This window comes from Hordeum vulgare, chromosome 1H, assembly GCF_904849725.1.
Source record: "Hordeum vulgare subsp. vulgare chromosome 1H, MorexV3_pseudomolecules_assembly, whole genome shotgun sequence".
Taxonomy (NCBI): Eukaryota; Viridiplantae; Streptophyta; class Magnoliopsida; order Poales; family Poaceae; genus Hordeum; species Hordeum vulgare.
The window spans coordinates 78,155,444-78,168,453 of NC_058518.1; the positions used below are offsets into that span (position 1 = coordinate 78,155,444).

The window sequence follows — 13,010 nt, forward strand, 5'->3', positions numbered from 1 at the left end:
CTTTGTCGTATGCCCCCCGACGACAAAGAGGTACAAGGCAGACATCAAAGAAAGAAGCCGTTACGGCGAGAGAGGGGGTGCGGGGTGGGCCGCCCCGTGCTCTTTGCCGTCTGCGTGAATGCTCTTTGCCATCAGCTGGCACATGGCAAAGAGTATCTTTTCCATTAGTCTGCTCTTTGTGATCTGGTTTATGGTAGCTGATGGCAAAGAGGGTCTTTGCCATCAGCGAGCAGACGACAAAGAAGCAGCAGATGGAAAATTCTCTGATTCCAGTAGTGTTTCGTCCCAGTTGGTTCCGAAACTGGGAGTAAATGTATCTTCTTCCCCGTCATTTGCGCTGCTGAAAATTGACCTATAGTCCTGGCTAGATAAGTCAACCGGGACGAAAGGGCGGAATTGATGCCGGTTTAGGCCACCAACCGGGACAGAAGGTTTTCGCATATAGGCGGGAGTTGTCGAAATTTCCCCCAAAACTCTCCCATTGCTCGTTGCTGCCCCCTGAGCCAGTCCTCGTCGTCGCCGCCCCCGATCCAGTCCTCCTCGTCGACGTCGCCGTCCCCGAGCCCGTCGCCGTTGCCCCGAGCACGTCGCCGTCGCCCCGCCCCCGATCCAGTCCTCCTCGCCGCTGTCGACGCCCCGAGCACGTCACCGTCGCCTCCCCCAAGCCCGTCGCTATCGCCCCGAGCCCGTCGTCGTCGCCGCCCCGGGGCCATCGTTGTCACCGCCCCGAGACCGTCGGCCCCGGTGATCTCCTCCTTTGCGTGCTCTGCTTGTCGCCACCGCCGCCTCTGCATATTGTTGTTCATACAAATTTTGTTCATATATAGATTATACTAGAGATGTATTCGAGATTAAATTCGAGATGTATTAAGTTGATTATTGGTTCTAACTCAAAGAAAACCTTTTTGCCTCTTGAGATCTATTGCATTATATATCATAACGTACATCTATGAACTATTCAACATTTGGAAATGAAATATAAAAATTTTTGTGCATGTTTAAAACATAGAAGTTCGTGTAATTCGGTTATTCATACAAGGAGCTAAAATATTTGCAGAAACTATATGGATCAAAGAGAACAGTTGTTGGGGGAGATAATGCTCGGTGATTATTTGTCGTATCTCAACGACACCAATGGTTTGGAAGGAGAGGATGACGGCTCGGATGATCGAACAATGGAGGAGGAAGGACATGAGCATGATGGCTCCGGTGACCGAAGGCTAGAGGAAGAAGGAGACCATGATGACGACTCCGGTGACCGAACGGAGGAGGGAGATGTTGCAAAGTCCTGCGAGGTATATATATTAATTAAGCCCGAAGGTATGTACATATATTAACACTTCTTTCTTCTTTTATAGCCCTCCAGATTGAGCCAAACTTCGGTAAAGAGACGAGGCCCGAAGAGAAGGTTGCGCATGGATGAAAAGTTCACAATCACAACACTCGCAGCCGATGGCCTACCGATTTAACCCAAGCTGAACAAGGACGCATTTTCTGCTCAGTGCGGAGCTATTGTTAGGGACAACATCCCGATCAGCGTCAAGCAATGGAAAAAGCCTAAGGGCAACGACGTCCCTGAAGGTGATTATGTCACCGATAGGTAGAAAGATGATCTTTGGACCGCAGTAAAGGCAAAATTCACCCTACCGCCAGAGGAAGATTCAAATAAGCCAGTTATAGAGTCACTTGTCAAGGCGTGTGCTCTTAAGAAGATGGCACATCTATTCGGGAAGTGGAAGAATGATTTGAAATCAATGTTTGTCGACAAAGGGAAGACTCCAGAATTCATCGGCCGATTTGAGAAGATAAGAGATCACTGGCCCGCATTTGTGGCCTACATGTCATCGGAGAAGAGTAAGAAAATGTCAGAGACAAACAAGAACAATGCCGGAAAGAAGCAGTATCACCATCACATGGGGTCAGGTGGCTACCTCAAAGCCGAGCCGTTCTAGGACAAAGCTGAGAATGACCTGATTGCTAAAGGGGTCCAACCACAGACATTGAACTGGCCAAACCGTTCAAGGTTCTTCGGGGTTGGGGGAAATTTGGACCCTAAAACAGGGAAGTATCGTTGGACGGACGAGCAACTTGCAATACCCATGATCAAGCTTCAGAAGTGTATCACCGCAGTGCAGGAAGGGATGTTCATTCCTGACAGAGAGAATGACGAGTTGACTGAGGCCCTAGGCAATGCTGAGCACCCTGGACGAAAATGAGGCACACCAGGCTCCGTTCCGTGGGAGTTTGGGTTTCCTAATGCAAGCGGTTACAGAAGCCGCGAGAGAAAGAGGAAAGCGTAGCTGAGCGACATGCAACACATCAAGGCAAGACTGCAAAAGCTAGAGGAACTTGAGAGCTAGCAAGCTGTCGGCCAACCATCTCAGCGGCACTAAGCTACCCTAGAAGGTACCCCACCATCTTAGCGGAGAAGCAGCGTGGCTTCCACGGAGCCCGTTCAGCATGAATTCACGGCTCCTAGCTACCCCGTGGATACTATCACAGAGGCTCAACGTTGCGAGCTTATGATGAAATGTCGGAACCTCACTTTCAAGGCGGCTATCGGCTCTGTTGAACCTCCTCAACCCAACGGAACTTTTCATTGCCTTCCGATTCCACATGGCTATGCTGTTGTGATGGTGGATCATGTAATGGAGGAATTTGAGCAGCTCAAGCTTGACCACGCTAGAGCTGAAGGGGAGATTCAGCTGGTTCGTGCTGTGGGGAGTACATGTCTATGGCAGAAGGAGTTCATCAAGCTTCCAAACTGGACGCCTCCGCCTCCTCCTCCTCCGACGACGAGTCGGGGCACTCCGCCTCCTCCCCCTCCTCCTCCTCCTCCTCCGACGAGTGGTCAGGGCACTCTGCCTCCTTCTCCAGCTCCTCCGACGCGTGCGGGCACTTCGCCTCCTCCTTCGCCTACTCCGGCGCGCCTGAGCAGTCCGCCTCCTCCTTCGCCTCGCCGGCAACGTCGGAAGACAAACGCCGCCACTCCGGCTCGTCCGGCGCGTCTGAGCAGGCCGCCTCCTTCTCTCAAGCGGAAGAGATATGCCTCCTTCCCTCCGGCGGCTAGGAGTACAAGCAGAGGCAGGAAATACGGTCCATCTTTCAAGCCTCTGGAAAAGTTACCATATAGAGGACCAAGGAGATATGTCGTGCCGAATTGAGGGCGCATTTTGTAAAGAAAACTCCACCTCCGAAGGAGAAGCTAGATCCGGTGAAAGTGGAGCGCACTATCAATCAACTGCAGCGTCCACTAGTGCCTCGCTGGATTCCAACTATGATCGCATTCTTAAAAAGACATACGCACAAGCGGTGCGGCCGAGAACTACTTCTAGTGATGCAAGGTTAGCAGAACGAACAAGTGGGAAAACAATTCCCGAGCTCGATATCATCGTCGCTAATCATCCGGAGATAGTGCCCGATACCAATCCTGATGATTACTTGGGGGATGATGTAACAAAAGAACAATATAAATATGTGCATGGGAAGCCTCTCGTCAAACCTGGTCATCCTGCTCTAACAACGATGATGCATAGATTTCATGAGTGGTACATGAAAACCTGCAGGGAGTCCGGGAAAAACGCTATGTATGTGGTAGTGAAACCAGAGCATGAATTCATTGGACTTTCCGTGATTACTATTCCATTTGAGGAGTTATTTCAGTTATACAATCAACCGGCCCTTGACAAACAACTCATGACTTCCTACTGTCTGTAAGTATTACTTCTATGGTTAAGTCTCTAGCTCAGCTCGTTCATTGCATGTATATATGATTATCCTCACTATATATCTTATGCATATTGAAGATCGTCGAATTAAAAAAAGCAGGAATCGTCGACATTGGGTTCATTAGCCGAGATGCCGTAAATGAATTGACGATACCAAACTCAATCAAAGAGACCGAGGAGAACTTGCTAAACTCGTTCCTTATACATAAAAAGGGAAATACTCTTTCCTTACAACTTCAAGTGAGTGTTTTTGTCTTCTCTGTAAACTCGGTTTCGCTTACTCGAGGTTAATTAAGTAATGTAATTGATGAGTTATATATGCGTGCGCGGAGACCACTTTATTCTGCCGTCCAATGACGTTGGCAGGGCATTAGTAAATGTCTTAGACTCGAGACCTAAAGCCGAAGAGGATTATGAGGAGATAACTGCAATGCTAAAGAAGTAAGTTCAGTCAATATACCGAGACCATATCGCCATGCAACTTTCGTTAATTTCCTGATATCAAGTAATCATTTTCTTTGCCTGGCAGGGTTTGGACGAAGTTCGCCAATAAGGTTCCCGGTCTAAACAAAGAGTTGCGCTTTACGCACCCCAAAGTAAGTAGTACTAGCTAGTTCCGCGCATCTCTAATTGATTCAAATTTTCATCAATATATCATTACCATGTTTGCTTATCAGTTGATTGAACTCTATTCTCGTAAAGTGTATGTACCAGAAAGAAGGCACTGTTTTATGTGCATATTACGTATGCGAGTTCATTCGCCACTCGACCTCTGAGCGGGTCTTCTATGAGAAACAATTTCAAGTACGTAAATAATATTCACAATTGTGTTGAGTTTTATTCATATATATGCATGTATTGACCCCCTTCTTTAAATTAGATCTGCGAGATGCGAGATCAACTCCTACCATATGATTGCATACGACAAATTCAAGAGGAATTGGCAGGATTCTTTCTTGACCACGTCATACCTAAAGACAGAGAATGTCATGTGGATTTGTCATTGGATCTTAATTAGATGATGTTTTGGATTAATTGTAAAAGATATTATATTTTATATATGTAATAGCGTCGGATAGATATATGAAAACTTGTTGTTCGACCAAGCACGAAGAAATAGAGGACACTTCTCTCTATTAGCTACCTAACACAATATGAAACCATTAGATTAACCCTCCAAAACCACCCCCCCCCCACATTAAAAAAATCCCAGCTCTAGCCAGATGCTGACACGTGGATGCCATTTGGTCCCGGTTGGTGTGACCAACCGGGACTAAAGTTCCTCCTGCCCGGGCTCCCCCCAGCGGCCACATGGAGCTCCTTTAGGCCCGGTTCATAAGCCAACCGGGACTAAAGGTTTGGGCCTTTAGTCCCGACCCTTTAGTCCCGGTTCCAGAATCGGGGCTAATGGGCCTCTGGAACCGGGACAAACGGGCCATTTTCTACTAGTGATAGACAAACTAAGAAGTTAATTTGAGCTCAAATTACATATAAATGAAATAAATTCCCACATAATTACTCCCAAACTAAAACCCACAAATCACTATACTTATAGAGCATTGTACGAGCTAATCTAGCAATGAGAGATGAAAGGACAAAGTTGCTAACCTTTGTAAACACTTGGATAGGTGGGGTGCCTCAAATCTTGACAAATCTTGGCAAAAATGGAGGATGACCTCGAGCAAGGGAAAGAGGACAAAGGAGAGAAAGGAGAAAACAAAGAAAGGAGAGCTCTTGAGCTCGGGTTGGACGAAGCACTATATATAGTCACATCTTTATTCCCGGTTGGTGATACAAACCGAGACTAGAGATGGACAACTAGTCCCGGTTGGTAGCACCAACCGAGACTAAAGGGGATCGCAGGAGCCCATGTGTGACGCAACCCTGCCACGACACCTTTAGTCCTGATCTGTAACACCAACCGAGACTAGAGGTCACAAATGAACTGGAACTAAAGCCTGGCCGTTGAAATCGGGACTAGTGGTCACATTAGTCCCGGTCCAAAACCCGACCAGGACTAATGCTGCGGAAGAAAGCCCTATTTTCTACTAGTGTACAAAGCTGCAACTAAAGTTGTTTAAGATGATTTCGCAAAAGAAAAACAGTTCAATATGGATATATAACATGAGTGTAAAATTGGGAGTTGAAGGGAAGCAACCTATGATTGGATTGTTGAGAAGACAATGGTGTTCCTAGCCCACGAAGGTTGAAGTTTTTTTTCTAGGCTATCACCCGGCTTCAAATTAATGAAGCCCTTACAACGACCGATACAACATGACACACACACATACAAAATAACTGAAATAAAACAAACAACATAAAACAAAAGCGGCTAGATACAATGATGCAACAACTAAACCCCAAAAGACTAGAAGAAAAACATTAGGTGGGACAATGAAGCGTTGCTTGAAGTCATCGAGGTCCTCAACCGCAATCAAGACAACCGAACCAAGAGAACGAGGATAAGTCGAGAAGGAACTTGTCATCGGTGCTCGCATTTCCTTTGATTTTTTTCAGGCTTTTTGATGATGTGTGTTCAATGAAAGAAGATGTTTCTATCGACGAGGAAGGTATCTTTGACAATTTCGTTAATCTTAAGACAAATGTGATGGTTCAATCATGAATATATAAGGTGTACGTGCATGTGTTCATAAGCATGAACTCGTATGTGCATATGTACTAGCAGACGCTTGCGTGTGTTGAAAAACTTTTGACAGTCGAAGGCTAGAAATTAACCAAGCACACGAATTGCCCCTTATTAGGTTTCTACAAAAAAGAAAGACAGCTCAGCAGAGAAAGGGTTTTTAAGATCTAGACTACACACACTACTAGAGCTTTCTCACACGCGACGAAGTAAGAACCACAGGTGTTCGACGCATGCATGCATGCATCACTTGACGAGGTTGGTAATGGCGATGCCAATGATGGTCGTCTGCAGGCAGTCGGCGCTGTACCTGGGCAGCGGCGACGGGAGCCCGACCTTGACGAGCCCGCCGTCGCACCTCTGCAGGAGTGGCGCGACGCGTGCCATGTCCTCCTTGGCCGCCGCGTACCGGCGCGCCCTGAGCTCGTCGGAGGCCTCCGCGAAGGCCACGCCCACCTTGTCGTACGCCTTCACGCACACGTCCATGGCCGCCTCGGCCTTGTTGTCCTTGGGCTGCGGTAGGATCTTCCCGTGGGTGAGGTCGAAGATGGCGTCGTCGGCGAGGTTGATGCCGATGAGCGCGGCCGTCCTTGCCAGGCCCCACGTATCCGCCTCCGCCGCGCCCTCGAACGCCAAGAACTGGCGCGCGCAGAACGCGACGTCCACGCGCCGGTCGGCCGCGCCTGCGTCCCTGCACGTGGTCTCGATGGTCGCGTCCGCGCCCCACGCCGACACGACGACGAGCACGGCCGCGGCCGCGGCCAAGGGCGAGGAGGTGGGCGCCTTGATCATCTGTGCTCTTCGAAGATCCACTCCGAAATCCTTACCGGTGCGACAAGCGGAAGCGAAGCGCATGTTGGTTTTATATATATATATACAGGGAGAAGTTTTCAAGAGAGCGAATGGAGTGGAGATGTGTGAGCCAGTTTGCATGGAACAGGGAGAGACAAACAAGTGTCCGGTTTAGTTACCACTCGCAGCTGACTAAGATTTGGGCTTGGAATTGCCCGTTTAATAATTCAACTCGAGTGCTCCCTATAAAAAAAAACTTGTTTGCAAGAACACAAGGAAATAGTAGCATTTTGTCCTTTTACTTAGAATGGTTTCACACAACTAGTGAGAAAAGAAAATCGGTTTAACTAAACATCGGTCACCTCAAAATTTCTTACATGCAATCGATTTCTACAAAGCAGAGGCAAAGACATCGATGCTACGGCGAGCAAAGTAACGCGTCGGAATATCGACAACGTCCACAAATATTTAAAGAGTCATATTTATTAGGTTTGACTGTAAATGGTCTAACACCGTATATTACGGATGGGGCTTAGTACTAGTTATCAATCACATAGGCAATTGACCAGTACATGAATCTCTAATGTGCATGGTATATGAGAACGGACGTTTGGAGGCCGAGCTCCATATAGCTTAAAAAAATTGAAAAATTCAAAATTTAAATCTTTTGATTTAAAAAAATTTGAAAAAATATGCAAGTAAAGAAGGATGTTATGTGTATCTGTGTAAATTTTTAGGATAAAATACACTGAAATACGATCTTCAGAAAAAAAGATAAATTTATGGCCTCGATCAATGAATAGTATCGTGCATTAAAAAATTCTAGATTTATCGTTTTTGTACATACCTTATTTCAATGTATTTTTTTTGAAATTTTGTATACATGTGTGCTACGCCCTCGTTTATCTCTGTTTTTTAGAAATTTTTGAAATATAAAATTTGAATTTTTATGAATTTCAGATTTCAAATTAAAAATGACCATGAAGGCCGAGTTACAAAAAACAATTTCCAATGGTATATATAAAGTATAAAGCCTGCCGCTCAACTAAAATACCTAGGGTCCGGTGCTGGTCGGACCAGACTTGCAGCCACGTTTTATACACCTCCTCTTGTGTGTTGTCTTTTCACCTGATGGCCCGCCTAAGCCTATCATTCCAGAATTATAGTGTAATCTAGAATTATCAAAAGTTGGCGATTCTGATAATTCTGGTCAGTCCGAGAAAAGAAAATTATTCGGTTTGAACCACTACCCTTATTGAAAACACAATTTACGGGTAGAATGCTACTCAGGAACCAGATCGAGCGAGGCAAATCCTCTTCATCGAACCGCTTCCCCCACACCCTCGCACTGCTCGTTCCTCCTGCTAGGGTTGAGCGCCGTCCAGACCAGCCTCATCAAATCCGCCGGCAGGAGGCTCCTGCTGCGTCGCCGCCCCAGACCGGCCGCCCCTTTCTCCTCCTCCGCTCCTTTCGGCCCACCCTTCTCCTCCTCTCCTTCCTGCCGTGCCGCCGCCACAACAGAACGGCCGTCCATCCATTCCCACTGCGCCGCTACCCCAGCAAACCGACTGCCCATCCATTCCCGCTACGCCGCCACCCCAGCAGACCGGTCGTCCGTCCATTCCCGCCGCGCCGCCGCCCCTGCATCAAGTGAGTTGTTCATACCCTACCTTTCTTCTCCCGCATGCTCTCTTCCTGCTATTAATTTGTATTGATGGCTTCTATATGTGGTATTAATTTGTATGGATGGCTGGTATATGTTTTATCAATCTAGGGACGTTTGAGACATTTCAACACACAACTCATACAACAATTACATGCTAGAATTACAGAAAAAAAAACTAGACAGACATTTCTGTGGCCAGACGATTCTATGGGCAGTTTTCTAAAATTATGATTCTAAATAATTATGAGGTGAAATGAACTGGCCCTTAGTAAGGTTACACTAACTGCCACAACCTAGCCCCGGCCCTATCTATCTCTGCAAATTGTCTACGTTATGACCGTGACATCCTTAGTGGCCGGCTGCTGACAATTGCCCAGCATGAATCTTAGAATCACTGGACGCACTGAATAAGGGGGTTTCAGGATACCCGGGTACTATCACACCTTTCTTGTAGAGGAATGTGAGGTGGGGAGATACAAATGGCCTGGGAGATGGCAACACGGCAATGGGCGGTGGTTAGGCATGCATCGGTTGATAGCATCCGGAGAAACTAAATGTATGTCGTGGAGAGGAAGTAGAACAATGCACCGCGAGGGATGGCCCTTGGATGATGATGTAATGGTAAAAACACAATTGACTGGAACTTAAAATTCTTTAGTCACACTAGGAAAATTGACTGGAACTTAATAAGGGGTTTCGACTTGCATGCCGTGTTCCGCTGTTAAGTAAAGACCAAAATGTGAGATAACCAGCTACAGTAAAATTTAATATACTTAGTATTGTTGAAGTTATTAAGATAAGTATCGTATTTTTTTTAATTTTATACATGTACAGAATGAGTGTGCAACGTGCATGACCCATTTGATCCCTTTAATATATATAGGACTGTGGATCTTTTGTTCATTAGATATTCCCACTATTTTCTTTTCCTTCTTTCTTTGATCATGTAGCCTTTGTTTATTGATTCCATGATGGGTCCTTGATAAACAGGAACTAAAAAGCCTATATAAATTGGGTGTATTAGATTTAAGAAGGCGAGGAAGGACAATCTAAAATAAGAAACAACCCTTTTTTTTTGACCAAAGCATTCAGCTAGCTTAGTTGGATTTTAAAGAGAAAACAAAAAAAGGGATTTTAAATAGAAAACGATAAGAAACAACCTTTTTTGACCAAAACGTTCAGCTAGCTTAGTTGGATTATAAAGAGAAAACGAAAAAGGGATTTTAAATAGAAAACGATAAGAAACAACCTTTTTTGACCAAAACGTTCAGCTAGCTTAGTTGGATTTTAAAGAGAAAACGAAAAAGGGGATTTTAAAGAGAAAACGAAAAAAGGTGGAAGGTGGGACTGGAACCCAGGTCTTCCGGTTGGGGTAAAAAGAGTAAAACTACCTTGCTGCTTGCTTGTCCGTGATAGAAGACGGCTCGCGCAGGATAACGTAAATCCGACGGTGAATTGTAAAGAGAAAAAACGAATCATTTTTTATCCACTTACCGGCGGTATGGTGGGTAATTTACACCAACTTCAAGGGAAAATTTAATAACGTACGAGCAAAAGTTATCCTTGCTTTACTAGTAAGGTATAGATGATATGATTAGGTGACCCCAAAACATTTACGTATATTTTTTTTCAGGACCAAGTTGAAGACAAACCACCTTTTAAAATAATTTCAACTCCTTTGCAATAAGCAACTGAACATCATGGGTTCTAAAACATATGTTCCTGGATCAACAATCTCTATGTATATGTACTACTTAAAAAGAATGTAAATTCCCGGTTCACCTTACTTCGTCAACCTATCTATGTATGCCCTCTCGCTTCCATCTTTGGTTCTTCTCGGTTTCCCTAAAATCGACTGAACTGCCCCACGACTTATTAATTTTATAAAATAAAAATAGTTTATTTGGTAAGTCATTAACTTATTACAAAATAAGTGATTAATAATAAGATGACAGGAAAAATATCATGATTGGGTACAAAAACTTGCTAAATAATTTATTACAATAAGTGCTTAATTAACAATAACATGGCAGATAAATAATGGTGATTGCATATAAAAACTTGATAAATTTTAGCACACCAACAAAATAATAGATGTGCATCTACGTGCTAATATATTAGGATGTCTATGCTTCCGTTGCAACCCACGTGCAATTATCTCGTACTAACAAAAATAGTGTTCCTTTTTACTTTCAAGCGAAGCGCTTCATCCAACATTTCATATTTATTTTTACTAATAGTTACTCCAGGGTAACCGCATGAATTGTCACATATTTTGTTGACTTACCAAATAAACTATATTTTCTTTGGTACATTATATTTTCCTTGGTACATTATATTTTCCTTGACAAGTCAATAAGTGATTATAAAATAAAATTAAGGGCAAGATTTGGTAAATATTTATTTACACAATCATATAATATATACATGTAAATATTGGGCTAATATATTGGAATATTTATACCCCGACTCATAGGCAAATAACTAATAATAATAATAATAATAAAGCTTGTTGTTTTTTCATGATTTCTTGAAAACATACATGTATGTATCTTCTATGTGCGGCCAAAACTGGTGAAGTACTTCCATTTGTTGTGATCCATCTGTGCTCTAAAATGAGTGTTTTCATAACACTAAATGTCATCTTTTTTAACACAATACAGACATATCATACATATGCATATACAATCATTTTTATAAATGCACTCACGCACACCATATCCCTATAAGCATCTTCGAGATCACCCATTGAACGTACATCGCTGAGAAGATTGAAATGAATTCAAGAAAATGTGAGTACCAATATCAAGGCTGGGACTTGAACTCTGATGGACAGGGAATATCATTATCCTCCTAACCATCCAATCCATGGTTGATTCACCTAAATGGTGCCTTTCAAGACATGTCACAATGTTTGTCTTTCTTCTATAAAACTTACGAACACCCAAAAAGAAATGGACAGATGCATGTTTTTTTTTGGAAAAAACTAACATTAAAATAGAGAATTGTCCTCGTGCGACACTGGTAGGTGAACTTGGGCGTCCAAAATTTTCCCCATCACCAATGCCCAATTCGTCTCCTCAACACCGTTGAGAAAGTGTCATCTTCATCAACACATACAACATATAATGAATGTTGGAAGGCATGAGTGTCATCTTCTTATCATTGGACCAGATGTATCCAGGATGTTCGAGTGCCCGTCGAAAAGCAATATTCAATGACACCTCTTTCATACTGTGACACAAAAAAAATGTTTCCACTGTAAAATATATTCTATTAGAAAGAGTATTGATAATTGAGCGACATATCTCTCAATCAAGTATTTGTTCAAAAACCTAATGGTGAGACGTGATACGTCTTCAACGCATCTATAATTTTTTATTGTTCGATACTATTATATTATCAATCTTGAATGTTTCATATAAATTATATTGTTTCATATCATTTTTGGGACCTAACCTATTAACCAAGTGCAAAGTGTCAGTTGTTGTTTTCTGTGTGTTGTTAGCTTTTCAGGAAACGAGTACCAAACGGATTCCAAGCACTACGAAACTTTTTGATGATTTTTTTTTGGACAAAAGAGGACATGGAAGCTTAGGAAGGAGGCCATAAGTTGCACGAGGAGACGACAAGGCAATAGAGCATGTTCAGGGCGGTAGGCGTGCCCTGTTACCTTGTAGGGCCCTCGTGGCTTCGTCTGGCCTGATTTCATCCCTATAAATTCTCAAATATTGGGAAAACATCACAGAGCCACCTGAAACACTTTTTCTGCAGCCACAATTCTCTATTCCGATGGGAGGCCATCTGGAGACCTTTTTTGGTGTCCTGTCGAAGGGGGAATCGATCATGGAGGCCATCTACATCAACCTTGTTGTCTCTATGATATTGTGTGAGTAGTCTACCACATACCTACGGTTCCATAGCTAGTATCTAGATGTCTTTTTCTTTCTCTTTGATCTTCAATACAAAGTTTATCGCGATTCCCGCACAGATCTATTTGATGTAATCTTCTTTGTGATGTGTTTTTCGGGATCCGATGGATTGTGGGTTTATAATCAGATTATTCATGAATATTAATTGAGTCTTCTTTGAATTCTTTTATGCATGATTATTATAGCTCCGTATTTCTCCCCAATCTATCGGTTTGGTTTGGCCAACTAGATTAATTTATCTTCAGGGG

At 43.7% G+C, this 13,010-nt stretch overlaps 2 protein-coding genes across 3 annotated transcripts; one reads left to right on the forward strand and one right to left on the reverse strand.

The window, feature by feature from the left end:
- Positions 1–6,618: 6,618 nt before the first annotated feature.
- LOC123407380 (pectinesterase inhibitor 8-like) lies at positions 6,619–7,164 on the reverse strand. The gene has a single exon (XM_045100507.1). It carries the CDS (start codon positions 7,162–7,164, stop codon positions 6,619–6,621), a length of 546 nt encoding a protein of 181 aa, XP_044956442.1.
- A 1,256-nt stretch (positions 7,165–8,420) lies between these two features.
- Positions 8,421–12,619, forward strand: LOC123425146. Of its 2 annotated transcripts, none has more exons than XM_045108824.1 (2): positions 8,421–8,814; positions 12,339–12,619. In XM_045108824.1, the coding sequence occupies exons 1-2, from the start codon at positions 8,444–8,446 to the stop codon at positions 12,388–12,390; spliced, it is 423 nt and encodes a 140-aa protein (XP_044964759.1). In that variant the 5' UTR covers positions 8,421–8,443; the 3' UTR covers positions 12,391–12,619. The 2 variants fall into 2 exon arrangements, 1 of the variants encoding a protein (XP_044964759.1); XR_006621788.1 differs by having other exon boundaries at positions 12,315–12,619.
- The last annotated feature ends 391 nt before the right edge of the window (positions 12,620–13,010 follow it).